Source organism: Telopea speciosissima, chromosome 1 (genome assembly GCF_018873765.1).
Source record: "Telopea speciosissima isolate NSW1024214 ecotype Mountain lineage chromosome 1, Tspe_v1, whole genome shotgun sequence".
In the NCBI taxonomy this organism is placed as follows: domain Eukaryota; kingdom Viridiplantae; phylum Streptophyta; class Magnoliopsida; order Proteales; family Proteaceae; genus Telopea; species Telopea speciosissima.
The window spans coordinates 18360120-18387623 of record NC_057916.1 but is presented as its reverse complement, the minus strand read 5'-3'; the positions used below and the strand labels follow the sequence as shown (position 1 = coordinate 18387623).

The 27504-nt window shown below is 38.1% G+C and overlaps 1 protein-coding gene across 5 annotated transcripts; it reads right to left on the bottom strand.

The window, feature by feature from the left end:
* Positions 1 to 674: 674 nt before the first annotated feature.
* On the bottom strand, positions 675 to 25203 carry LOC122662946. 5 transcript variants are annotated; one of them, XM_043858652.1, is made up of 11 exons: positions 25134 to 25203; positions 23513 to 23691; positions 23232 to 23359; positions 22664 to 22772; positions 22514 to 22553; positions 12882 to 12971; positions 12667 to 12766; positions 12414 to 12553; positions 10771 to 10873; positions 6705 to 7381; positions 675 to 969 (listed from the first exon to the last, which is right to left on the bottom strand). In XM_043858652.1, the coding sequence occupies exons 2-11, from the start codon at positions 23652 to 23654 to the stop codon at positions 675 to 677; spliced, it is 1824 nt and encodes a 607-aa protein (XP_043714587.1). In that variant the 5' UTR covers positions 23655 to 23691; positions 25134 to 25203. The 5 variants fall into 5 exon arrangements, with proteins under 5 accessions (XP_043714587.1, XP_043714594.1, XP_043714600.1 ...); XM_043858659.1 differs by lacking the exon at positions 25134 to 25203 and adding an exon at positions 24990 to 25008 and having other exon boundaries at positions 23513 to 23689; XM_043858665.1 differs by lacking the exon at positions 25134 to 25203 and adding an exon at positions 24520 to 24601 and having other exon boundaries at positions 23513 to 23689.
* Between the last annotated feature and the right edge of the window lie 2301 nt (positions 25204 to 27504).

Here is a 27504-nt window from a genome sequence, read left to right as displayed (position 1 = left end):
ACTAATCCCATGGAGGAAACACATCATCATCCAAGAGCAGTTTAACAACGAATTTAGCATCTCCTTTGATCCAAATCCAGAAACCCAGCATTCCTCTGGAGTTGCCTTCTCAAAACAAACAGATTTTGCTGCAATGAAAAAGCAACTATGGTCTTGGATCACTGGACTAGCAGCAGAACAATAATCTGACTCCATATATTACAGTACAAGCCTTCAACTATAAATAAATAACAAATAACAACTGAGCCTGGGAATCTTACTTGGCAACCCCAACAGGATTCACATGTGCACTGTCACATCATCCCATGAATGGCAAATTTCAGGCCAATAGCCCCTCTGTGTGGCAAAAGAAGCCTCCATTTTGGCAAATCTTTGAATAAAAAATTTGAAATATCAACTAGTGTTAAATTAGGGTTAGGAAGAAATGAAGCCCAATACGTCTGATATACAGTCAACAAACTCTAGAACTCAGATTTGCACATATCAAACCATCCTTCCAAGTGGATAACAAAGGAGATGGTCGATGGCATTTAGCAGCATAGACTTGTAGAAGATCCATCCAGACAGATATGGTGGTTGGATTTTGATATAATGTTTTAAAGGATATGCCCCCATAACTAGGGACACTTACAGGGGTACATAAACAAATATCTCCCAAGGGTAGAACAAAACCATCAACCGTGGTTGGGGGGAAAAGGTAAGCAACAGATCCATTTTTTTATTCTTTGTTGCCTCAACTTCTCTTTCTCACCATTCCAGCTTTCAATGATGCCATTTGCATTGACATCAACCTCCTTATTACCATTCGCCATGTTCTCCAACACAGGCTCCTCTGGTGTTGTCACATTTTGTGAAGAAGTCCACCGAACCTCCTGAGATTTGCTTGAAATTGGGAAATTTTGTCCCGGAGATACTGGTATTATCCGGTTCCAGTTCACTTCTTTTATAGGAGAACCTGGTCTCGCTTCCCTGAAAAATGAGGAGTAACAAACAAAACAAATGTAAAACAATAAGGCACCGGTGAATTAGATAAATTGGACTCTTATCTCAGACTTGTCTCAATGCAAAATATATCAAGACCAAAGGAAGTTAGAAATTCAACTCAGCTGGCAGGTGAAACCAAGTTAACAGAATGACACGTTAATATTGTTATTGACAAACTTGGCCGCATGTATATTACAATCTGCCCATGTCATTCAGTTCAATGCTCCCATGTGACAAGTAAAAAGAGGGCTCGGTGTTAGCCATGTCGATCCAGTTCTTACACAAATCCAGTATTGAAGCCAGTCAACCAGCCTGTTGACCAGCTAAACCAGTCATATATATAATATAATATAAGGGAGAAAGAATGCTATCTGGTTGCATGCGGCGAGCGGCCCCTGCGCCCAAACACAGGGCCATGCAAAATAACCGCCACGCCCCCATGGAAAGGCGGAAATCCCTGAGGATGCGGCAGTCATTTCGTGCAGCTCTGTGTCCCAGGGGCTGCGCACCATACACGACCAGGTAGCGTTCTCTTTCGTTATTAATAATCTCAGAACACAATAGCAATGAAATGCAACACTTCCACCAAGATATTTCCCTAGGAAGTGGGAACTAAAGAGAATCCCAGATGAAACCCATAGGGTTGTCAGCACACAGCTTCCCAACTTCCATCCTTGACCAACTGAATAAATGCATTTTGAAAAAGCCTGGCTGACTCAATGAAACATCCCCTTGGAAACTGTTGAAGTACTGTTCATGTGACACTGTTCACGTGCACAGTGATTTGGTTGATATGTGTATCTTCTATTTTCCTAGTCCTAGTTGGAGTCCTAGTTTCTAATTATGTCAAGTCCTAATTCTACTGTGAGTTGTTAATCTTAGTTTCAGTTTGAGTTGTTAGTTCTAGTTCTTTTCCTATTGTAACTTGGAATCCTATCATGATTAGGAATTCCTAATCTGATTAGGAGTTCCCCTTTCTATTGTAATTTCCCCTCTATTATAAATAGAGGGGTGATGCAGAAGCCGAAACCATGATTAATTTGGCTGTTCTTTGATTTTTCGTTGGAGCCTTTTTATTTGTTTGTTCTTTTAGCCTAGGGTTAAAACAGTCTTTTTCATGGTTTATCTTCTTAGTTCCCCTCCACGATTTTAGAGGGATTAGTATTTTATTTTATTTGTTTTAGTTGTTTACACTTATACTCCTATTTAGATTATAAGTCTATTCTGTGTTTTATAATTAGGATTCAGATTAGGAATCCCAACTCCTAATCTGATTAGGATTGCTTTAGATTGATTATTTGTAAGGCCTTTAGGCCCCCCTTTATTATTATAAATAGTAGAATCGTGGGAGGCTCCCCCACCTATTATGTTTGAAATTTTGTTTCTTCTTGCTGCTGCCGCCATGACTGCTGCTGCTTCTCTGTCTTGTGTGTCATATCAAGACCCCTTGTGAGTAATATCAAGGGCTAGGGCTGGAGTAATCCGGCGACTCCTTCCATCTTGCAGATCGGGAGGTTCGTCTTCTTCTTCCTTCAAGTTCTTCAATGTTGCTGCTGCTGAAATTCTGCAGTTCCAGTAAGAGTTGCAATTTCCTGCAACTTTATCATCTCTTCTTCTTACTTCCATCTAACCTAATCGACTTCCCCAAACCCTAGCTTCATCTACATTCATCACAGCCATATTCCCTCATCAGATTACACTCAAAACCTAACCACAGGTCCATCACAGTAACCCTCCCACTCGGTCTCAGTTGCAGCCTCACCTATCCACTACAAACCCTAAATCCCTCCCTCAACATAAAAACCCAGAAACCCTAAGATCTGCCTAGACCTAACCAGCCATCAAAACCCCACCAAAGTCCAGCCGAACCACCCCCTACCTGCTAGGAAAACTCGACCTAAAGCCCAGCCCCTAAATCTGCTCCTAAACCCTAGTTTCAGCTTAGATCCTAAATCTGAAAACCCAAAACCCTAACCCTAATATTTCTGAATTTCTATTTCTTATTCAAACCTCATTAAAACCTATTCTAATAGACTCCTAAAATTCTGCAGACCATTACCCAATAAAACCCTAACTCAATCTCCCATTCCTAACCCTAATTTTGCCCTAGTTACCCTAAACTGCCCATTCGGCCAACCCTAAAACAGAACCTGGTCCTAAGTGAGATTTATTTCACCTAGGCTACATTAAGGGGCTTACCTATCAATTAAATAATTCAAGCATTACAATCAATTCTTCTTCCATCTTCTCTTCTCTTTAAAGTTACTGGTTACAGGTCCTAGGTTTTCTACATGGTATCAAAGCACTAACCAGTTGCCGGTTTGAGAGTCGTTTTTAGTTTTCCGGTTTTGTATGGGTTTCATATACTGAAGATGAGTATTTGATGAAAATCAATCATTACCACTACTGTTTATGCTTCGCTGTCGTCTGTCACTCTATCGATTTCTAGTTGCTGCTATCATCGAAGATGGATTTTGTTTCGAAAGGTGGTTTCTGATAAGTCGAAAGGACAGCCCCCGAAGAACAAGGGGTTCTTCTACCGCCTTGCAATTTCTAGACGAGGGAAGATTATTTGCTGTTGTGTCGAATCTGCTGGAAGATTTCTGGGTCTTTTCTACTGCTGCTACCGCTATCATTACTACTGGTTGATAAAAACCCGATGGCTGCTATCTTGCGATTCCTCATACCAGAGGACGATACTCTATTTGTTTTGGGAGATTTTTCTTCCCATTGATTTCTGGTTTCCACCATGTTTGGCCAGCATATCTGTTCCAACTATTGCGGCATCATTGCCCTCTATAAGAAAGTCACTCGATTGGTATTTGGGGTCCCATCTGACCCCCTGATATTTGGTGGTGCAAAATCACTTCTATGTTTGACTCTCGACTGGTGTTTTTGGAAGATTTTCTCTGGTTTGATGCCCACTGCTGCTGTATTTGTTGCTGATGTATGCTGCTGGTTTATGGTTTATGATCTCCCTGGTCTTCGGGTTGCTGCTATCTACTCAATCTACTGATAGATTGTATCTGCCCTAATCGATTTTCTGATTGCTACCTCAAGTCGATGCTTTTGCCGCTGTCGATTCTTCGAAGCCACCTCCTTTCCGCCTTTGACTGCCGTTGCTATTGTTCTGGTATTAACTGGATTGAAGGATTGGTCGATGGCTGCATCGATTCTGCCCAGATGTTTGAATCAGTTCTGTCCAGCAATTGGGAGACTGTAGATTGGAGTTTCTACTGGTTCTTCCTTTTTGAAGATCGATCAAGTCTCTTCTCTTCTCTCTCTAAGGCTACTACTGATGATCTGGTTTCAAGGGTTGATTCTTGTTGGCTTCGATTCCCTCGACACTTCCTACTTTGGTTACCGCCCCCAATCTTACTGCCGTGGTGTTCAAGCCTCTGTTCCAACAAAGTGTTTGGGTTTGCCTTGGGTGTTATGTCGTGGAGAAGAAGGGTACTTCAGCATAATGACAAGTATGCCAATTTTCATTATGAGTAGAGTCCTATTCACCCTCTTATGGTATTAGATTTACGTAGTTAACCACTAATCCTTTAGTTATTTGGTTTCCCCTTTACTGTTTGGTTAATTACAACTATGCCATCTTCACTTATCCTCCCTTGTCCTTATTTTACTTTTCATTCCCAGTTTACCCTTTTGCCTAGTTGGGTTTATAATTGGATTTCAATTTAATTGCAATTCTACCATTCCCCAACTAATAAATGTTAATTCCCTTCATGTCCCCTTGCTTCATTATTTTTCAATAACCCCTTGACAATTCTAGTTATTTACGGAACTGCCATTACTTTTTAATACATTCCCCTATTTGACTACCCAATTGACCTTTGAAAATTCTGGTTTATTATCAGTTTGCCCTTTGGCTTGGATTGTATTTAAAAGTGGATTTCCACCAAATTACAGCCATCCATCCTTTTTTTTTCCAACACCGTTCCCTATCAATAATTCTAATTCCCTTCATATCCCATACCTTTGGTATTTACCCATAACATCTTTGGAAACTTCTGGTAAATTACAATTTTGCCATTCCTTCCTTTTTAATTACCCCTAGCACCTCTTGGAAAATTCTGGTATATTACGTTTTTGCCCTATCTCTTACATCATCTCTGTTATGTCCACATGTACTACACGTGAGGGGGGGATTATGTACAATACACCTGCAAACATTGCAGAACGCAGAACTTGCAGGAACATTGGTGCAAAACATAGAAGATCAGTTTTTTCCACTATTGCCATTGGGTATCCTTTGTTATTGGGTTGAGTTTGTCGTAAGGGGGAGATTGAAGTATTGAAATATTGAAGATATTTGGTTGTTGCCTATTTGAGAACTTTCGATTGGGTTGATACAGTTTTTTCCGCTACCTGATTCAGTTTGTTTTCGCTACTTGCTGCTCTAGTTATTTCGCTTCAAGATTTTATGTCACTATGACAATCTGAGATTCATCACTGGATAGCTATTGAAGATCGTTGAAAGCTGCCTTTTTTGGAAGACATTCCAGTCCCGGTTTGCTGATCATGTCTGTCCAAAGTTTTGAAGATCTATTTTTTCAAGTTCTTGAAGGTTTATTTGGGAGCTACATTCATCTGTCAAGCTGGATTCTGCTGCAACTTAGTTTCTTCTCATTTTGTTCAAGTTGGGCATTGATACCTTGTATGCGCCAACTTGAGGGGGAGTGTTTGCATTATTATCGAGTTCTTTTTTTTTTCCTTTTAGTTCAAGCTGGATCTTCTTTCTTTACTTATTTGTATAATCCAGCTTGAGGGAGAGTGTTGAAGTACTGTTCATGTGACAGTGTTCACGTGAACAGTGATTTGGTTGATATATGTCTCTTCTATTTTCCTAGTCCTAGTTGGAGTCCTAGTTTCTAATTATGTCAAGTCCTAATTCTATTGTGAGTTGTTAGTCTTAGTTTCAGTTTGAGTTGTTAGTTCTAGTTCTTTTCCTATTGTAACTTGGAATCCTATCATGATTAGGAATTCCTAATCTGATTAGGAGTTCCCCTTTCTATTGTAATTTCTCCTCTATTATAAATAGAGGGGCTTACCTATCAATTAAATAATTCAAGCAGTACAATCAATTCTTCTTCCATCTTCTCTTCTCTTTCAAGTTACTGGTTACAGGTCCTAGGTTTTCTACAGAAACAAATCAAGAAACCCAGCATTTTGACATATTTATGTTTTAAATCTGATAATCCAACAAATATGTAATAGTGACATGCAGCATACATTTCAAAAGACAAAATAGAGGTGAATACTTAGTCTGGGTTTGGGTGTGACCCAGTGACATGATTGTAGTCTGTATTCCAATGGCAATTGATACAAAGGGTGAAGCTTCAAAAAGATTAATTATACTGGTTTCTTAATAAAAAGCAGGGAAAATTAAATTTTTGGACCTATGAAATGAAATCACTTGTATAACTTATTTGCTTGGCGCCAAACAGAAATAAGTCCCCTTCTTGTGAGAGACCATAAGCGCCGAGATGCTATGGCTAATCAAAATGAGAGTATTTCATTCCAAGTGACAGCCAAGCACATTAGAGATACACAACACATATTCACAACTCTTTCTGGCCAAATATCAAATGTTGTCCTTGAAATAGACAATTGACTTTTTCTGATCTCTCATTTAGTTTATGCAATTGCATCTTGGCAATTAATGATGGGAATACTTTCAGATGTACTAACTTACTAAGTGCAGACATTACCTGGTATTATATATGCCAGAGACATCGTCAGCTTCCTCTGGTGACCTATTCATGTTGTCCACTTTTGGTGCTTCAATGCAGATTCCACCACCTGAAGAAGCTGCTCCAGCTCCTGAAAAAGTGGAGCCTGCCCCCACAACTCTTTCAAAATCTGTGGACTCTTGATCAGGGGAACCAGGAGACAAACTTTGCTGACAAATTCCACCCTCTCGAACCATAGATATGGCCTCATTTAATATGCTTAGAGCATTTTCCACCTCAGGACTGATATAAACCTTCTTTCCCTTGTTGACACGGCACTGTTCTGCAAAATTATTGGTTGGAGAGTGATTCATGCCTTGGCTACTCCTCTCCAAGTGTTTGTCTTGTCCAATCACTTCTTCCTCTATTTCTCCATGACTAGTCTCACAAGGAACTAGAAAATCTGCTCGTGGAGCTTCAGTTGCAAGGTCATCACTGAGAGACACTTGACAGTTAACTGATTCTTTGGCCTGTGGAGTTCTGTTTCCATGTTCTTCAGGGACAGCAGAAGTAAAATTCTCACTCTTAAGGGCCTCTGGTTTTAGGGCCTTCTGGAGTTTATAGGCGGGATTTAAACCCTCCCGTATCTGAAGATAGAGTCTGTCATCCAAGGCCTTGCTGAAATCCTCATCACCATTGGCTGCAGAAGCTACTATCTGGAATGCCGAAGGATTTGGAAACAATGTCAGAGAAAATATAGGAGAAAAAAAAAGCATGAACATGAACTCATAGAGATCTTTTGGGATTTTCACCACCAACTAATGCATTTGTGGTTCCATCTGGACAGTCATATCCATGGTCTCCACTTGTGTGGTTGAAATTTTATAATCAGTTAAACCAGTTCGTGTGACCATAAAATAAATTTATTGTTGTGGATATCTGCAGCCCATTGTAAACTTCAAAATGCCTTCCACCCCCTAGAAAGAGCCAACTTCATGTCAGTTTTGTTTTCTCTGACACATTGCACAATCAGTTGGATCTATGAGTTTCAGTGTTGGATGAAAACCCAAAGACATGTGATGCAGATTCAAAGTACTTTCTCAAATACATGCGCAGGAAAAAGAACCAGGCTTGATTTCTCCTTTCGGTTACAGTTTTGGTCCAATTTTTTAACCAGGTTTTTGGCTTAAAATAAACCCACGGTGCAGTCTTGTTTTGCTTCACTTGGGTCAGGTTTATTAGTAGCATGTGTGGGGGTTTAGAAAGTTGTAATTCTTTTCTTTCTTTTTCATCACTTCTAATAGCTGGACAGCTGTCTCACAATTACCAGTCTTTAGTTTCTACTTTTTATTAGTCTAGAAGCCTTCTGTTTTATTTTCTCAAGAACGCTCTAGCTTGCGCATGAAGAGTTACTACTTTCTTGTATTGTTGCAAGGTTATAAATTAAGGAGCATGGGATCATACTACCCCACGGTTTTGACAAATCATAGCTCTATTCTTGTTGTTTTCTGTGATGCAGGATGCTCTAGTGAGAAGCAATAGCAACCTTGATGGGATGCCAAGAAGACTGGTGAGATGCAGGTCAAGTTCTATGTCGGAGGCCTAGTCCATATCAATCTTCCTTTCCCTATCTTCTTCTTATTATTCCTTCAAGGTCAGATTCTGTCAAGGTTCGAAAACTCGGGTCTCGGTGCCAACTCGGACCCTTGAAAAACCGAGTCGAGTCGAGTCGAGATCTGGCCAAGTTGGTGCACTTTTTTTTTTTCTCGACTTGAAGCCTCATCTCGGTGGGTTTTAGACCTAGTTTGGGTCTGAAATTTGGTATTCAGCCTATCTTAGGCCATTTAAACACAATGGCACTATCAGATTTTGCAAAAACAAAGTCCAAATAGGAGTTTCAGTTAGTGGGAAAGCAGGACAGGCACTTACTTATGCTAGAAACCAGGACAAACACACTTATTTATGCCTAATATCATTTAAGTATTTACTTAAGATATTATTCATAAATAAGCAAATACCCCCTTATTTGAATCCAATAAAAATAGTTAAAAAATCAAATTCCAAAAGGAAAAAAAGTCAACCCCCTAGTTCAAGAACAAAAACTGGATTTTCAGCGGTAGGTGCAATTTTCAACTTTCTAATGCTGGGGTTTTTCTCAAATCTAAAAGTTCCATAAATCTTATTATGGTAAAACATTGCTAAAAACCAAAAGTGCGGTAAAATATTCATTTGTTTTGATGTCCAAAAAACTATTTTCATTCAGAGCGATTTTGACAGCATTCGCGCACACCGAATTAAGTTTGACTGGTACATAACTCCTTCAATATAAATCAGATTTAAGCTTCCAACAAGTCCAAGATTGCTTAAATCTGATTTATATTGAAGGAGTTATGTACCAGTCAAACTTAATTCGGTGTGCGCGAATGCTGTCAAAATCGCTCTGAATGAAAATAGTTTTTTGGACATCAAAACAAATGAATATTTTACCGCACTTTTGGTTTTTAGCAATGTTTTACCATAATAAGATTTATGGAATTTTTAGATTTGAGAAAAACCCCAGCATTAGAAAGTTGAAAATTGCACCCACCGTCGAAAATCCAGATTTTGTTCTTGAACTGGGGGTTGACTTTTTTTTCTTTTGGAATTTTATTTTTTAACTATTTTTATTGGATTCAAATAGGGGGGTATTTGCTTATTTATGAATAATATCTAAGTAAATGTTTTACAAATACAAAAACATTTACTTAAATGATATTAGGCATAAATAAGTGTCTGTCTTGTCTGTCTTGGTTCCTAGCATAGATAGGTGTCTGTACGCCAAGATTTTCCAGCAAGATCTCGAGATCTGGCACTCATATAAAGGACCTAAATGGGCATTTTCCTATGTCAAACCGAGATCTCGGAGAGATATTGTACTTTTATGATTCGACCCCCATCTCGTCTCTCTGTACCTCATTCTTGTGCAGGCTATTTTATTCTTCTGTTTGTTCTCGAGTTCTATTCTTCCCACTAACTGTTGACTGAGTTTCTTCTTAAGTTTTTGGACCAGACTCTAGAGCTATAGTAGACTCCCAGACATCCCATCAATTCCCTTAATGGTTAACAGTTCACTGCCTTCCTTGATGTCCTGCAGTAGCACCATAATTGTTTGAATTCTATTTTCCTGTTGGTTTTACTTCCTAAACTCACTCACTAATTTGTCTCCCTCAATTACTAAATTCATTCTCAGTTTCTATTTTGATTTTACTTACTATGCTTTGAATTAGCTGCTGTTTTCCTGTGGTTACTAAATCTGGAATCCTGTTTTCGTAACTTACTATTTTGGTAATCCCTTGATATATCCAAATCTGACAGCTTGATGGATACCCAACTTTGTTGGAATATCTGCTACATATTCTAGGCCATTTGACCAGACCTTGGGCCACATCTGACCCTCCTTGACCAGGTTGCTGAAACTTCTCTTATTTGAGTAACATTCTGACCTGCGGCTCTAGATCTTTGCTGGTTGTTTGACCCCAGGGTGATACTATCCCATTAAAACGTTTCAAGTGGTTAAAGAGGTTACCTTAAAGATGTCCACTGTGCAAGGGCATGTAGTACATAGGATGATGATGGTGTAATATTTCCTCAGTTACTTTAGGGTCTTTCTTGAAGAGAAGAATACTTTGTGCCAATCAATAGCAACCAATAGACAAACCAAAAGATATCTAAAACCCATATTAAGTTTGCAGTTTAGAGACATTCGCTTGGAGATGTTAATGTGCAAGGGCATGGAGGACATAGGATGATAGTTGTGTAATTCTTCATCAGTCACCCTAGGGTCTTTCTTTAAGAGTGGAATACATTTGTACGCTTACCAATAGCAACCAAATGACAAATCCAATCATTGGTCGCAGATATTCAAATATACATGTTTATAATGCAAATATGCAATTGCATGGTGGGTTTAAAACAATGATCATGTAATACATAAGCAGTCCCTTTAGGGTACTTATTTAAGAGTTGAATACATGGGTACGCTCATCTATACCAATCAAATAACAAATGAAAAGATATCTCAGATTGGTCACTGGCAGAAGTTTTATCTCAAATATGTAATTATGACCTTTTTAAAGAGCTTGTAACCACCACCAATAAGCTGCCTTGAGACGAAGTTAATTAGTGCTGGAGGAACAAACTCCAATTTGATATCCATAGTTGCTATTGTCCTGCACAACAAGAAGGGAATTCAGGCAGATTATTTTATTTTTTTGGATAAAGTAGTAGTGTATTAGTAATATAACATACTGCTTCCTGATATTAGGTGTTCTCAGCCATCTTGATGCATAGTTCTCAAAATGTCGCCTAGGTGTCCGGGCATTTTTTGGGGTCTAGGCAACTGTCGCCTTAGTGGTATTGAACCAGGTTTGGCCCTTATTTATGGAAAAATATCAATAAAATAAATGAAATAAAAAATATGAAATGATTTTATCTGGAGCTCTTTTTTTATTATTTCTTTTTGCCATATCCTTTATGTTAAATCATTTTATATTTGTTATTTCATTTACTTGAGATATTATTCATAAATAAGAAAATACCCCCCCCCATTTGAATCCAATACAAATAGTTAAAAAAAACAAATTCCAAAAGGATAAAAAGTCAACTCCCTGTTCAAGAACAAAAATTGGATTTTCGGCGGTACATAAAATTTTCAACTTTCTAATGTTCGAGTTTTTCTCAAATCTAAAAATTTCATAAATCTTAATATGGTAAAACATTGCTAAAAACCAAAAGAATGGTAAATATTCATTTGTTTTGATATCTAAAAAAAATATTTTCATTCAGAGCGATTTTGATAATCAAATAAGATTTGACCGGAACATAATTCCTTCAATATAAATCAGTTTAAGCAATCTTGGATTTGTTGGAAAGCTGGATTTGTGCTCTACCTAATACAAAAAGTCTCATGTAAAACTAAAATCATTTGACCAGTCAAACTTCTTAGAGAACAAGAACATTTCTCTAAATTGAGAGCAGTTTAATTACTTATAGACAAGATCATATTTTCTAAGAACATTATAAACCAAATGTGAGACTAGGTATACTAGGACAATGACCAATTCCAAGAACAGTATAAACCAAATGTATATTCTGATTGTTTCAAACTTCCAATAGCTTGCTAATTTAGTGGCTACTGTCTTCTAGTTCTATGTTGATTTTTTATGACTTGATGTGGCTTAATATTGATTTTTGATGACTTGATGTTACTTAACGTTGATTTTTTATGATATAAGATTATAAGTTATATACTGTAGCATGCTAAATAATGTTAGAAAAGGGGGAAAATTAAAATACCAATTGGGCGGCCTTGATCACTTATGCACTTAGGCACCCTCCGCTGCTTTGACAACTATGATATCTAGGTATTTTTACATATTTATAAAAAAAATTCTGGGGATACAGGACCCGTACATGGGTCTGAAACCTCAATAAGTCACCATATATTTCATGCTCAGAGGATAAGGTCCTACACATATAAACCAAGTGAAAATATTATTATAACCCTCAATGTCCCAAACCTGATAGGCTATTCATGCACTAAGACACTGTTAGTCATGCAGCCCTACTTTTTGATTGCATGTGCAGAAACAAAATTGGAACTTTTATTTTCCTAGGAATGCCAGGAAACTGACTCTAATAAAAGTGATATATTACTGATAAGATCCTCCAGATATGGTTCATAGGTTAACCAATAAAAGAACAACTCACCGAAAGTAACTTCTATTTGAGGACACCTTTTGGTAGGCAAAGCCTCCAACAACATCTATCCGAACCACATCCTTTTCTTCAGGTATCCCCTCATTGGTAAACCCATGAGTACTTCTATCAATACTCTGTAAATCAGATACCTGAAAGAAAAGTTCCAATGCAGATTTTGCTTCAGTTTCACTCAGAAGTACTAAATTCAGTGAATGAATTAAATTTATTTTGTAAACTTATAACAGAGATGCCAAGTAGGTACCGAGTTTACAAGCACAATGACAAGATCATCTTCAAAAAACTCCAACTCTATAAAGTGTACAACAGCTTCTCTAGCTGACAGTGGCCATGAAAACTTCATCCTTTCTTCCGAATAGTTGGGGAAGAAGGGAAGAAAAAATAAAGATCCCAAAATGAAGGAAGTATAAAAAATTTAAAAGAAGCCCTTAGGTAAATTTGAAACAATGCAGTACAAACCTGACTAGACATATCTGTTCACCAATTCGAACCTTTTGCAAACAATTGGATTTGACAATTTTGAAAGTTGGAATATTAAACTGAGGCCACCTGGGGAAAAATGTTTAATCTAAACAAAATTATAATTGGAAATTGTTGCAATTGCAAATTAAATCACTCAGCTACAAAAAACAAGAAAGGCAACTTTTAACACTGCATGCAGTCTGATAGCCTAGTGACTAATCTCTCTTTTCCACTTCATGTGTGTGTATTCAGGGGGACTTTTTATATTTTTTTTTTTTTTTTCTGGGGGGGGGGGGGAGAGAGTGAAGTGAAAAGAAGAAATTCAATTTACATAAAAATTCACCAAATATAAATTTCATTATGAGGAGTGTAAGTGAAAATCTAAACAATTCAAATTGTTAAAATTTCCCTATATGTGTACCATAGGGGGTATTTCTGTGACTCTGTCCTAAATTTTTTTATTAGGACATAGATATAATTACAAATAAGTTATGTCCTATATTGTAATTGTTATTATGCTCTACATTACAAATAAAGTGGTTGCTCACGATTTGGAGAAATAGTCTGTGAGACTGTTTTTCTCACTTGCGGTTACTCTTCTTTTTTTTCTTCTCTCCTTCTCTCCTCTTCTCTCTTTTCTTTCTTTTCTCTCTTTTCTCTCTTTTCTCTCTTTTCTCTTCTCTCTTTGCTCTTCTCTCTTTGCTCTTCTACATTCACAAGTATTGGTTTCAGTACCTAGATTTGTTACATGGTATCAGAGCTGTAGCCAGTACTTGTTCTCTCCTTGTCGTCTGTTTTGAGATGCCCTCTGGGTTTTCTGTTTTGTGGTGTGCAGCCACCTATGCTGCCTTATACTTTGTGAAACCCTAGTTGAGACAAGATGAAGAACTAGGGTTTCGTATCCTGATGAAGGTTGATACTTGCGTCTGAAGAATATCATCTACTACTGTGCATGGGATTTCTGCCCTGTTCCTGTGCTGATTTTTTTTCTCTCTCCTATCTGTACACAGTTGTTGTTGCCTGTTGGTAAAGACTGGTGCTTCTATCTTCTGTTATATCCTATGAATGGTATTGTGATCATCATGTGGAAGGTTGATAGTCTGTTCTTAGCCACCAGGTCTGTCTTTTCTACAGTTTTCGGTTACCTGCAATTTTGGTGACTATGCCATATATTGAGATCCAGCCGTTGGATAATCAGCAAATGTGCTGACCTGTATCGCTTCATATATCTATCAATCTCCAGGAGATCAGCAAAATCAATGATCATTATCTCTTTGCGGTTTGGTCCTCTTATGGTTTTCTAATTTTAATTCTTGAATCTAGTTGGTTCTTGGCTACGGCTGCTTTTTTTTTTTTTACTGCTGTGCTTCCTTTGCCCTGGCTTGTCTCACAAGGCTTTATCTTGATGTCATATTGTTCCTATATTATTCTTGGTTGAAGTTTGCTGGTGCTTCTTCCCTAGGGCTGCATTTCTTTTGGAGTTTGGTGGTATTTACTACTTTTATTTATTTTCTCGTACAATGAATGACTCTAAGGTTCATGTGGACAATGTCAATGTCCACATTACTTCTATTAAGCTCAATGGAGCTTCTAATTATTTACTGTGGGCCTAAGCTGTTAAGGTGTGCACTAAAGTTAAAGTATCCATATCAAAAGCACCACCACCTGATGTAAAAGACTTTGATGAGTGGATATGTGAAAACAGTACTCTTCTTGTTTGGTAGTAGAATAATATAGAGCCAGCCATTGTAGCAAACGTTATATTCCATAGCACAACTAAGAGAGTTTGGGATTATTTAAATGACAGCTTTTCTCATGGAAAGAATTCGTATTTATGATCCTTATGAGAAAATTTCAACTTCAAGCAGGGAGACAAATCTGTTGGTGAGTGTTATAGTACCCTTGAGGGAATGTGGGAGGAGCTTAATGTCTATCTGCCTCTCACTACTGACCTGGAACTGTTGAAGACACAGATAGCTGAGATTCAGGTTGCTTAATTCTTGTTTGGATTAAATTCGGATTTGCAGCCAGTTAAAACCTAGTTACTTGCTGGGGAAAAGGTATCTTTTATAAATGAGGCATTTAGTTGCACGTTGTCCCTCCCTCGCACACCAGAGCTAATTCTTCCTCCTCTTCTAAGGAAAGTTCCGCATTTGGTGCTGGTAGTGGTGGCGGTGGTTGTGGCTCAAGCTTTCCGGAAGAGGTCGTGGTTCAGGGGGAGGACATAGACGTGGACATGGCGTAGCCATGTAGGTGGTGGTGCTGGTGGACAGCAGATAAACCAAACTTTACGACAATGCACACATTGTGGCAAGCCTAATCATACAGTTGACACATGTTGGGAAAAAACATGGTAATCCTCAGTAGGCCCAACGGTTGAGCAATACAGTGTGTCTAATGGGAATGCTGACATGGTGTCATCTGGCGACATTAATCTTACCACTTCATCTAGAGCTAACTCATCAAGTTCCTTATCCCGTGAAGACCTGGTCACCCAGTTACTGAAGTGTGTCCAATAGCTTGAGTCATCCACTACCACACTGGCCTATACAAGTACAATTGCGCTTCTTACTACTTAATCTCAAGGGGTCATTGAGTCTGGTACCTTTAACCATATGACTAGTAAGTCAAATATGTTTTCCTCTTTTTATAAGACTCGTCATCCGTCACATGTTATTCTTGCTAATGGGTCTTCCACCCAAGTAACTGGTCATGGTAAAGTTTCACCTACTTCTTCCATGTCCTTATCTTTTGTTCTTCATATACCCCAGTTACCTTTAAAGTTTAAAACTTTCATTTGTGAGTCCACTCACTAAAGCACAACATTGTTTTGTTACCTTCTAGGCTTCCATCCTTCTTATTGTGTCTTTCAGGATTTTCAGACAAAGAAGAAGATCGATGGAGAGCATGAGAAGGATGGGTTGTACTATCTCGATGATGATACGTCTTCCACAGCTGGTTCCACTACTTCTAGTAGAGTTTCCCCCCTTCAATGGCATTTTCAGTTGGGACATTTGTCATTGTCCAAACTTCAACAAATGATTCCTAGTTGCAACTTGCAAGTCAGTGTCTCGTCTTGAGAGTGAAGCTTGCAAACTCGGGAAGCATCCTTGTTCGTCATTTCCTTCTTATCATGTGTCCAAGAGTCAATTCATTTTTTTTTTAGTTCATTCAGATATTTGGGATCCATGTCATGTCAAAAATAGGTTAGAATTTTCTTATTTTGTCACCTTTGTGGACGATCAATTTCGTTTGACATGGTTGTATTTGTTAAGAGATCGTTTAAAGTAACTATCTTTTTTCAAGGAATAATGAAATAAAAACTCAGTTTGATGTTTCTTTAAAAAAAATTCGTCCTAATAATGCTCTTGAATATAGTCAACGTGAAATTTCATCCTTTTGCTCTGAGAATGGTATTATTCATCTAACAAGTTGCATTTATACCCCTCAGTTGCATTTATACCCCTCAGCCGAATGGGATAACTGAGTGGAAAAATAGACATTTAATAAAAATTGTTCAGTCGTTATTGTTCATTTAAATGTTCCAAAAATTTTAGGGAGATGTTGTTTTAACCGCTTGTTATTTGATTAACCAATCTTCCTTTTGCCCTCTGTTCTTACCAACCAATCTCCTGTCTCTATAGTTTTTCCTAACTCACTCCCCTTGTCTCTGCCGCCTCGAGATTTTGGAGGCACTTGTTGATGTAGATCAAAACCTGAAGAAGAAGAGGCCAAAACACTTTTCACGTTACTGTTCACGTGAACAGTGTCACAGCCCCTTATTTTGCCTCGGTGAGAATATTCCTAGAAGAATCTTGGGGCAAAATAGTGTTTTATTTATTAGAGACTTCAAGTCTTTAAGTGAAGGGCATATTTGTCATAATCTTTTGAGATCCTTTGAGCTAAGACTGCTGGCCGATTGACTAAGTTCAAGGTGGAAACCACTTGATTACATTAATGACTTAGAGAATCTAATGTGGGGTCCACTAAAAGAGGGAGCCGGCTGCATCTTGAAGATTTGAAGATTTTTAGAAGTTTTTATTTTTTTGTTTAGAAACTTAGTTAAGAGGTTTCCAGTTTTGTTACCTTCTATTTTATTAGGTTTCTGATTCATGCAAGGCAAGTCCAATCCTAGAAGGAGACTGCCATTCTCATTAGCTTCTAATTCCTTTACTTTCTATTTTTTTGTTTGACTCAGCTATGAGTCCTATTCAATGTATTCAATGTAACGCTTAGAAGCCACACACACACCCCCCCCCCCCGGATTTTATAAGATAAGTAAGAATTGCCTTGAGTGCAAAAGATGTTGTTATCCCTTGTGTGGATGAAGGGCTGAGAGGCCTGGCTGTGAGAGCCGAAATTCCTTATCCCCTCCCCCTTTTATCTTCTTCTACCTTCTTCTCTCTTGTTCCATTTGATCCTCTCTACTGTTGCTGCTACTGCTGGACTGCTTCAAGTACTGGAAGAATCCCATTCGAGAATTGCAGCTGCTGCACACAACCAAGAGGAAGGCTGCTACACACCTACGGCTCTGTTTTATACTCAGATTCTGCTACACCTTTGGAGGCTCAGATCTCTGCAACCATCTGCTTGATTGGAGAGCTATTCGGTGCACAACCTGCCCTGGCACAGACCCACCTACGATCCCAATTCTGGCTAATTCTGCTGGCTGGATTAAACCCTAAGTCTAAACCTTGTATTTTCATTCTCATCTCATAACTCCACTTCTGTCCATAAGAATCGCATCCAATTTGCTCAAGAGCTTCCTCTCAACAAGACCTCCACGCGATCCATATTTGAGCCCAAACTGATGGCTGGTTTGGCCAGCAAGGCTTAACCTTCTAATTTGGTATTGCTTCCATATCTCTTAATCTCACCACCAGAATTGAGTGAGATTTTCAGCAGTGTTTCTACCCTACACAAGCATCATTCGATCCAAGTTTGGTTACTTCCTCATGGCTGGCCTCCTAAGTTACTAATTCTGTTTTTATTGTTATTATGATGTTCTGCTGCAACCTGTCATCGATCCTACTGTAGAGTTGTTCCTTGTGAACTACTTCTACATTACTTGTTTTGTCAAAAATTGCAACCACATATTGATAAACTATCTCCCTGGGCTATGAGGTGTGTTTTTCTTGGTTACTCTTGGACCAGAAAAGATATTGGTGTTATGATCCAGTTTCTCGACAGCAATTTGTTAGTGTTGAAGTTACTTTTTTTGAGAATACTCCGTAGTTTTCTGCTAAAGGTTGTATATTGGAGACTAAGACAGTCAGTTCTCCTCCTATTCCTACGTTGATTCCTCTTTTTGATTCTCCAGCTACAACTCAGCAAGCACCACTGCAAGTGTTTCAGAGACATCCAAAGCCTGTACGGCCTGCCACAGCTCCTCCTCTACAGCCTTCCACATAGTTTGATTTATTTCCTAGAGCTCTAGTTTCTTCCTCCCCTCCTACAAACTTACCAGTGGCTATCTCAGCCTGGGTCTCTCACCCACAATTATCCCAGCTGTTGAAACATGGACTTTCTCCCATAACCGATGGCAAGCTTGGCCACAGACTCTATTCTCCAATTCTGATCCTTCCTTACAATAGGAGGCCTATTAATAGCTTAGGCAAGCTTACAAAATAGAAGGTAGAAAATAGAAAGCAGGAAATAGAAACTACTAAACCTAGCAACTAGTGACAACGGCAGCTTATTGAAAATAGAAACTAACTAGAATTAGAAACTACTAAGGCTTTATTTATCAGCCTTCTAAAACAAAAGGAAGGACACTAAAATAGAAACTAAATATATTAGAAACTATTAGGCAGCAATAAAATCTGTTTTGTCTTGCTATCTTCTGTGGGGTCCACAAAATCTCAATTATTTGCTTGGACTTCCTTCTCCATTGATTGCAGCCAGGATCAACACAATAAGGATGAACAAATTGAATAACTGAAACTTTTACTGCTTTTTTTTTCTGTTTACATATGAAAGAAGGGGGGGTAGGGATAGTAGGTTATCTCAGCCTTGGGCCTATCACCCACAGCTATCTCAGTTGTTGAACACAAGTCTTCTCAGACCAAACACTTGCAAGCAAGCAATAGAAATTCCATTAATCAAGTCTTAATTCAAGTACAACTGATGGGGCTTATTTATAGCTTGGTCTAAGCTTCACAAAAAAGAAAGTCTCAAAAATAGAAACCAAACGAAAATAGAAACTAAATCTAACTAAACGGAAACAAAGGACTGAAATAGAAACTCAACAAAATAGAGAATTCTAAATAAAAGCTAAGCAACTAAAATAGAAACTCTAACTTTGACAAGGTTTCAAAAATAGAAACTAGATCCATGTCAAAAAACAAAAGGAAGCAAACCTGGCCTTCAATCTTCTAGAAGCTGTCCCATCGATCCTGGAGTGTCTTGCTGTCCAAGGCTTCTAGAATAGAGACACACATGATCTAAGCTGGGACCCACAGCACTGTTCACGCGAACAGTAACTTTGTTTTTGAAATCTGTTTTTGCCCTGTTCTTCATGCTTTGATCTGCATCTGTTATGATCCAGTTTCTTGATGGCAATTTGTTAGTGTTGATTACCTTTTTTGAGAACACTCCGTATTTTTCTGCTAAAGGTTGTATACTGGAGACTAAGACCGTCCGTTCTTCTCTTATTCCTACATTGATTCCTCTTTTTGATTCTCCAACTACCACTCAGCAAGCTCCACTGCAAGTGTATCAGAGCCGTCCAAAGCCTGTACGGCCTGCTGCAGGTAATCCTCTACAGCCTTCCACATAGTTTGATTTATTTCCCAGAGCTCTTGTTTCTTCCTCCCCTCCTACAAACTTACCAGTGGCTCTCCGCATAGATATCTGCTCATGTACTCAAATGTCCATGGTTGCTTTCTTATCAATTAGTTTCTTTCCATTTCTCACCTCCCATTCCTTATATAGTTTTGCCATGTCCCTATCTGCCCATATTGTTCCCAAAATCTACCATGAGGCGTAGTCTCATCCTGAATGGAAGTCGGTTATGGATGTGGAAATGGATGCTTTGCTTTCTCGCAACATATGGACACTGGTGGATTTACCTCCAAGTAAGGACTTAGTGAAGAGTCATTGGGTGTATACTATTAAGTATAATCCTAATGGCTTTGTTGAGCAACTGAAGGCCAGTTTGGTAGCAAAGGGATATATTCAGACCTATGGTGTGAACTATGTTGGGACTTTTTCGCCCATTGCTCATCTCTTTAGCCGTTAATTTTAACCGGCCGTTGTATCAACTAGATATCAAGAATGCATTTTTATATGGTGATTTGCTTGAGGAGATGTACATGGAGCAACCTCCCGAGGTTGTTGCTCAGAGGGAGAATGCTAGGAAAAGTTTACAAACTTCGTAATATGATTTATGGTTTGAAACAGTAGCCTAGAACCTGATTTGACAAATTCAGTTCAATTGTTACTCAATGTGGATTGACACAGTGTTATTTTGACCATTCAATTTTTGTTCGTCGCTGAGACTCCAAGGTGATTGTATTGATTGTGTATGTCGGTGATATTATTATGTCTAGTAATGATTCATCTGGTTTGCAAAGACGAAATCCTATCTACAACACTTTCAAATGAAAGATGTGGGTGTCCTCCAGTATTTTCTTGGGATCAAAGTAATTTGGAGTAAGAAGGGAATTAGTCTCTCTAAGAAGAAGGATGTAGTAAACTTATGTCTGAGATTGGCATGTTAGCATCCAATCCTGTTGATACGCCAATGAATCCACATCAGAAATTTGGGGCAAATGATGATGAGCAGCTTGCAGACAAGCATCAGTAAAGGAGATTAGTTGATAGACTCATTTACCTTACAATTACCAGTCCAGTCATATCATTTGGAGTTGGAGTCATAAGTCAATTTATGGAAACACCTAAGAGAGTTCACTGGGAGGCAGCCTGCCGGATTTTGAGGGATCTTAAAGGTGCTCTAGGGAAGGGTTTCATTTATCGACCTGATAAACATGTCGAGTTGGTTAGCTATTCTAACGCAGATTGGGCTGGTGCTGAAGGTGATAGGAGGTCTACCACCGGTTATTGTACGCTTGTTTGGTTGTAACTTATCACATGGAGGAGCAAGAAGCAGACTACAACCGCAAGGTCTAGTGTTGATGTTGAGTATAGAGCTATGGATTATTCTGTAGCTGAGTTGATGTGTTTGAGATCACTTCTTCAAGAGCTTGGGTTTCAGGTTAGTAAATTTATTAACATGATTTGTGATAATCAAGTTGCAATTTACATTGCCAGTAACCCAACTTTTCATGAGAGGATTAAATACATTGAGCTCGATGGTCACTTTGTGCAAGATGCAGTTATGAGAAAACTGATTCCGTTTGTTAGCTCTAGGAGTCAGCTAGGTGATATGTGCACTAAAGTTTTGTTTCGTCCAGCCTTTCTTGATGGATGTTCCAAGCTGGGCATAAGTGATATCTATGCTCTAGCTTGAGAGGGAGCGTTAAAGTTCTCTATATGTACCGTGGGGAGTGTTTTTCTCCTACATTTTTCTTATTAGGACTTGTGTAATTTATACATAAGTTAACTTTACTGTAATTGTTATTATGCTCTACATTATAAATAAAGTGGTTGCTCACGGTTTGCAGAAATAGTTAAACCGTGAGACTATTTTTCTCATTTGCGGTTACTCTTCTTCTTCTCTCCTTCTCTTCTCTTCTTCTCTCTTTTCTCTTCTCACTTTGCTCTTCTACATTTGCAGGAACTGGTTTCAGTTCCTGGATTTCTCGCACAAATTATTGCATGAAACTATTCTAGGGGGAACAAAAGCAGTTTAAGGCAAACAGGATAATAAAAATTAATATTTTTATTTATACAGAGGCAGCCTACACCTTAAGGAAGAAGCAGGTAGACATTTTTCCATGGAATCTGACAGTGAAGAAAGCCTTAACAGTGTCAGCTGCATAATAGAGGTTTCAGGTGCAATTTTCATGGAAAGAATCCTGAGATTGTCACATCAGTTCTTCACTTTTGATTAGTAGGATTTTAACTTAAAAGGGATTGGAGGGCATCCATAGATCTTATTTAGACACTAACTGGTGGACCTTGATTCAGTCATATCACACTTTGATCGCTTCTATATGTACAAAATATTCTCTTGATTATGTCATTTAATTGTGCATTGAAATTGTGAAGTTGTACAGAAATCTCTTGCAAGTCTTATAGACCGGTCAATGATATAATTCTTTGCATTTCCTATCCAAATATATATATATATATATATATATATACATATATATATACACTTTTATTCATAGTGGGCGAGCCTAGGCGCAACAGTTAAGTGGTGCCATTGCAACCTGTTGATTGCGGGTTCAAAACTTGGAAACAACTTCTCCTGTGAACCAGGGGGTAAGGCTGCGTACATTTGCCCCTCCCAGACCCTGCAATAGCAGGAGCCTCGTGCACTGGGATGCTCTCATGTCCTTTTATTCATGGCAGAAACAGAGACGACATCAACTAGTGAGTGTGGAGAGAAATAAAAGATGGCTAAAGGAGAAAGAAAGAATACAATAATGCCAAATTGCCACATACGACAAGCAGTATCTGGGAGCATATAAATTATTTAAAACCATACACAGTTTAATCCTCACCATTTCTTAAATAGGGATGACTCCCATGAAACACATATACCTGCAAAATTTACAGCATAATAATCTTAGACAGCTATTGGTAAGGTAATTCTTCTAGTTAAGATTGCATGATGCAACTTACAGTTTCTGGTAATTTTAATGATAACTTACAAACATCAACAGGTGCATCAACAACGCCTTCTACAAGTAGCATATGAAAGGGAGTGCCTTGCGGTCCTTCTCGATACATAACGCGGAATTCTTCATTGTCCTCTTTTAACTGTCAACATAAAAAGAAAAGCATTATTCAATAACATTAGTTACTTGACAGTATATTTTCAAAATTAATCATCTAATTACGTACATAATATTTCACATAACTGAAAGATACAACACAGTTTACATCATACAACAACAATTTTCTTGATTGTCCATCAAGAACATGAGAATCCAGGAATTAAAAAACAGATAAAACAGAAACTAAGGAATATAGAGTCAAAAAAAGAAGCAAAAATAATAATAACCCGGACAAATCCTCCTGGTCGACTGTACGCCTATGGACATGATCCATCATGTGATCAAATTAAAAGAAGGTCAGGAGTTGGGACAAGGAGGTGTTGGACAACCATTTCATGTAGCCTTCATTAGCCATATTTTGCCTGAATGTGCATTGTGCAAAACAATGGGAGGATAGACATAAGAGTAAAATGGAAACCTTTTTTCCAACTAGATAGCATACCTTCCAATCAGCATGTGGTTTTTCATGAGTTGTTGACACAGCACTGTCCTTTTGGGAAGCACTTCTCAACATGTTGAGTAAGTTTGACACTTCCTTGGTTCTTTTCTCTAGGAGATTCTCAGTGAGATCTGCACAACACCTCATTAGCAACATTCCACACATAAATAACATTATGATAAAGCATAAATCACCTTTTACTTTATTTATTTATTTATCTTGATTGAGAATGGGGAATAGGTGAAGGGAAACAGACTTGAAAGATAATATAAAGATTAACCAACTTTGAATATCGCCCTGGGGTGATGAGCATAGAAGTTGTTTCTTGACGAGTTTCTTAATATATTCCTCATTCGTAAGATTCTGAGATGCCAGTGTTTTATCCAGCCTCTCTCGGAACTCTGACATCTTTTGTTTTGTCTCCATTTTGCATCTCCAAGTACACCCAAAACAGAGAAGTCCTATAGAATACAATGCTAAATTCTGAGAATAGATTCAAATATCACCTGAAACCCATTCCTTCAACCAAATATATCAAAATTATTCTGTATATGCATATCAGCAATACAGTAATAATTAGCAGATATCCGTTGCTGTAGTTCCAGAAATGACATAAATACATAGAAACAAAACTAGCTGATTAAACAACTAAACTATAAGTAACCAGCAAAAGGCTCCTTAGAAACTCCAATGTTTGGCATGCAAAATTCCCAGAAAGCAATCTACTCATTCAGTCGAGTCTGCAACAATGTGTCAGCAAAAGCAATTCACTACACTGAAGTACAAATACAATAAGATTTGACTGAAACTTCGCCAACCTTAAAAGGCTCCCGGAAGACGAGCCTGCTTAGCACAAAAGTTGCACAGCTCAGACAAATAGACAATTGTTCCTAAACATGAAAACCTCACAATGATCGAAAAACTATCTACAGAATACTTCTTTCCTTGTCAAAAAATAAAGCCAAAGAGAACCTCCTCCAATTTCATAAGCAGAGTTCACAGGAACTATTGGTAAATAAATCTAAAAAACTTCCCTTTTCTCTTTCGGCCTATAAATAGGACCATGAAAGGAAGTTCCATTTGTAACTTATGGATTTCCCTTTACCTCTCTAGTAAGATAAACCAATAAGGCCCTAAAATTCACCAACACCCAGATGCAGAGTTCACATAAAACAACTGAGATACATCATAAGGGAGTTCCCTAAATTGTAAAATTTCTTCTTGAAGCAGATGAAACTATAAAAAGGAGAAGAAGAAATTGCGGGGGGTGGAAGAGGGGATGAAACGTTACCACCCTGATGTTGATTTACGGAAAAGTTTAGAATTTTTGAGGTAAAGCTGAGGGAATAAAGGTAGAGAATAACTTTTGTCAGGGAGAAACAGTAAAGTGACCTGCTGATGTTGTGATGAGTACAACCACCCATTGAATGGCCATTTGCTCACACTACCTTTTTGTATTTATCCCTTACTATCTTGTTTCCAGAAAGCAAATACGGTAGGAAAGCAAGTACGGTTGTAATCGAGAGAGAGAGAGAGAGCTCCTTACCTCTCTCTCGATTACCAATTTCGTACCTTAGCAATTCAAACCAAGACCATATTTATCCGTACAGATAAAAACAAACAACTGAAACGGATGCACTCTCGATATAATACTAATTTCATACCTTGGCGTAATGAAACAAAGTAGCAGCTTGAGTTCGCCAAAACCCAAACGCAGATCTCAACAGAAATTAAATTTTATCCAAAGAAAAGATTACTCACGTTAATGAGCATGATAAAAAAGAAGAGCGCCCAGAAGGGGATAGAACATGGATAGGCCACGGAACGCAGCTCAGACACGAAACCGATGAAGGGGAGCTTTGGCCCCAAAAACGTAAGAGTCGAAAACCCAAGAACCGAACATTTCCATGGTGATGGTGAAGGAGAAGGTGAAGAAGACTCTGACTGTCTGACAGTGCTAGCTAGGGGAACTCAACGGTGGTTGAACTCGGACAACCGACTCTAAAAGGGCAGCTTGTTGCGAATTAGCTTCGCATTAAAATCGGGAAGGGAGGTCGAAAAGAGAGGGATTTTGACTCCAGTGAGTCAACTGAAAGTGAGCGGTCCATCGACGGTCGGGCCGCCCGTGAACTACGAAGTACGAATTCCAATTATACATTCATACGATTCGCGAACCGTACAGTAACTCTCATGCACCGACGGATGTCGCGTGACTATTAAGCACGATCAGGAAAGCGTAAAGAACCATAGATGTCTCGTAAGTCTTGACTATTAATCTCGAGAAATTCCACCTTTTCATGGGATCTTTTTCATGGGGGTGCGGTAGTCATTTCATGCGTCCTGTGTATCTAGATGTTGGAATAGTTTTTTATTTTTTTGGTTTTTTGTCAAAAAAAAATATTAGATAAGTTTTTTTTATGGGAGTTAGTTTTTTGTCGAGAGAGGCCTATGCCAGTACTCTCATGTGTCTCTCTCTTCTCCTTAATAAAAGGATATAAATGTCTTTTCATGTGGGGAAGAGAGATAGATTAATGGAAATACTAGCGTAGGCCATACTCCAAACAGAGAACTTTTCTCCTTTTTTATATTTTATCAACCGATTTCTTTATTCTCATTTTAAGTATGGGGTTTAATATGCCATGTGTCAATCCCCCATAGGATCACAATCTCTGCATAATATGTATGACTTTAAAATCTTGGAAAAAGTATCTCTCAGCCTAAAGGTATTTTCCACTCCTCTCATATGGGTTTAAAATATTTTTTCCCTTAAAAAATAAAAGGGTTTCAGTATTCGGTTTATTTCAATTTTAGTTTAGTATAGTTTCAGGTTATTTCGATTCTTCAATATCATGTTGATATCGGTTTAAATCAATTTATTTTTAGACTTGAACCACAACAAAACGTTACATTCATAGCTTGTAGTGAGAAAGATTTAGTAAAAAAACACTTTAAGTCATCTTTCAATTCCCTCAAATAGGTAAACAACAAGGAATAAGGAAATTAATTTGATGTGTTCATGTTGTGATCGAAACCAAGAGGAATAAATTGTAAGGGGATAAGTAAGCAATATTGGAATCAATGGATAAATAGAATTTGTAATGAAATCATTGTTACAAATCAAATCATTCTAAGAAAATTTTTAATATTCAAATCAATCGATAACTAATATTGAAATCACAAAATGAACATTATTATCAAATCATTCATTTAATTGTCCAACTAAATTTGTATAGTAAACAAGAAGAGCAATGGAAGCATTGTTACAAAACAATTTCGTATTCGTAATCTCAGACTCATTGATTTGTAATAATTCCCCTTACAACTAGAAATATTATCACTAATGTTGAAATCAATGGATAATCAATTCACCTATTCATAACCTAATACTCAATAAAATTTTTTTATCAGTTTTCATTCAGTTTGGATATTGATCGGTTCGGTGCGGTCTGATTTTCAATCGACTCCATCATACCCCAGTCCACTAAGGATTGGTTCAATTCAATCCGGCTTTTTTCCAATCATTTTATCGGTTCGAGCTAGGTTTTGACACCCCTAGATAAGAGATAAAAATTAAGGGACAAAGAACGCTAACAGGGTGTGTGCAGTATGCTACCCCTGCACCCAAACACAGGGGCACACGAAATGACCACCAAGCCCCCCCCCCCCCCATGGAAAGGCAGAATTTCCCGGTGGCAAGGTGATCATTTCACGTGCCATTGTGTTTGGGCACGGGGACAGCGCACCACACACACTCATCCAATTAACGTTCTCTATCCCAAAAATTAATTAAAAAAAACCTTAGGAGAGGACAATAGTACCCTGCCATTGTGGGAATTATTTTCTCTTTTTATTAGTATAGTAAACAAATTAAAGGGAAAAAGTTGTCCCAGCCCCTCCTATGCTCTCATTGGCTTGGTGTGGGAGATTCCTAACGTGTGAATTTTCTGTCCGATGATGCCTTGTCCTTGTGGACTACGTTTATGGCTGGTGCTGCTTTTATATATATCACAGGCAAGAAGCGCATTTTTTTATATTTTTTGGTGAAAGAAGTGCATTTTTCTGGTCTAAGATCTTTTAAGTTACAACTTAAAAGTTAACTTCTCTTTTCTGTCCAACAACATATTATGGCCACTGCATTTGAGATTTTATAGATTGAAATGCCATTTCACTGTAGGGATAATAACGTAATTCCCATGAAAATTGTATTTCAGTATTTAATAATTCCAGCTCATACAAGTATTGGAGAGAGAGAAAGAGAGAGAGTAGATGTCAGATT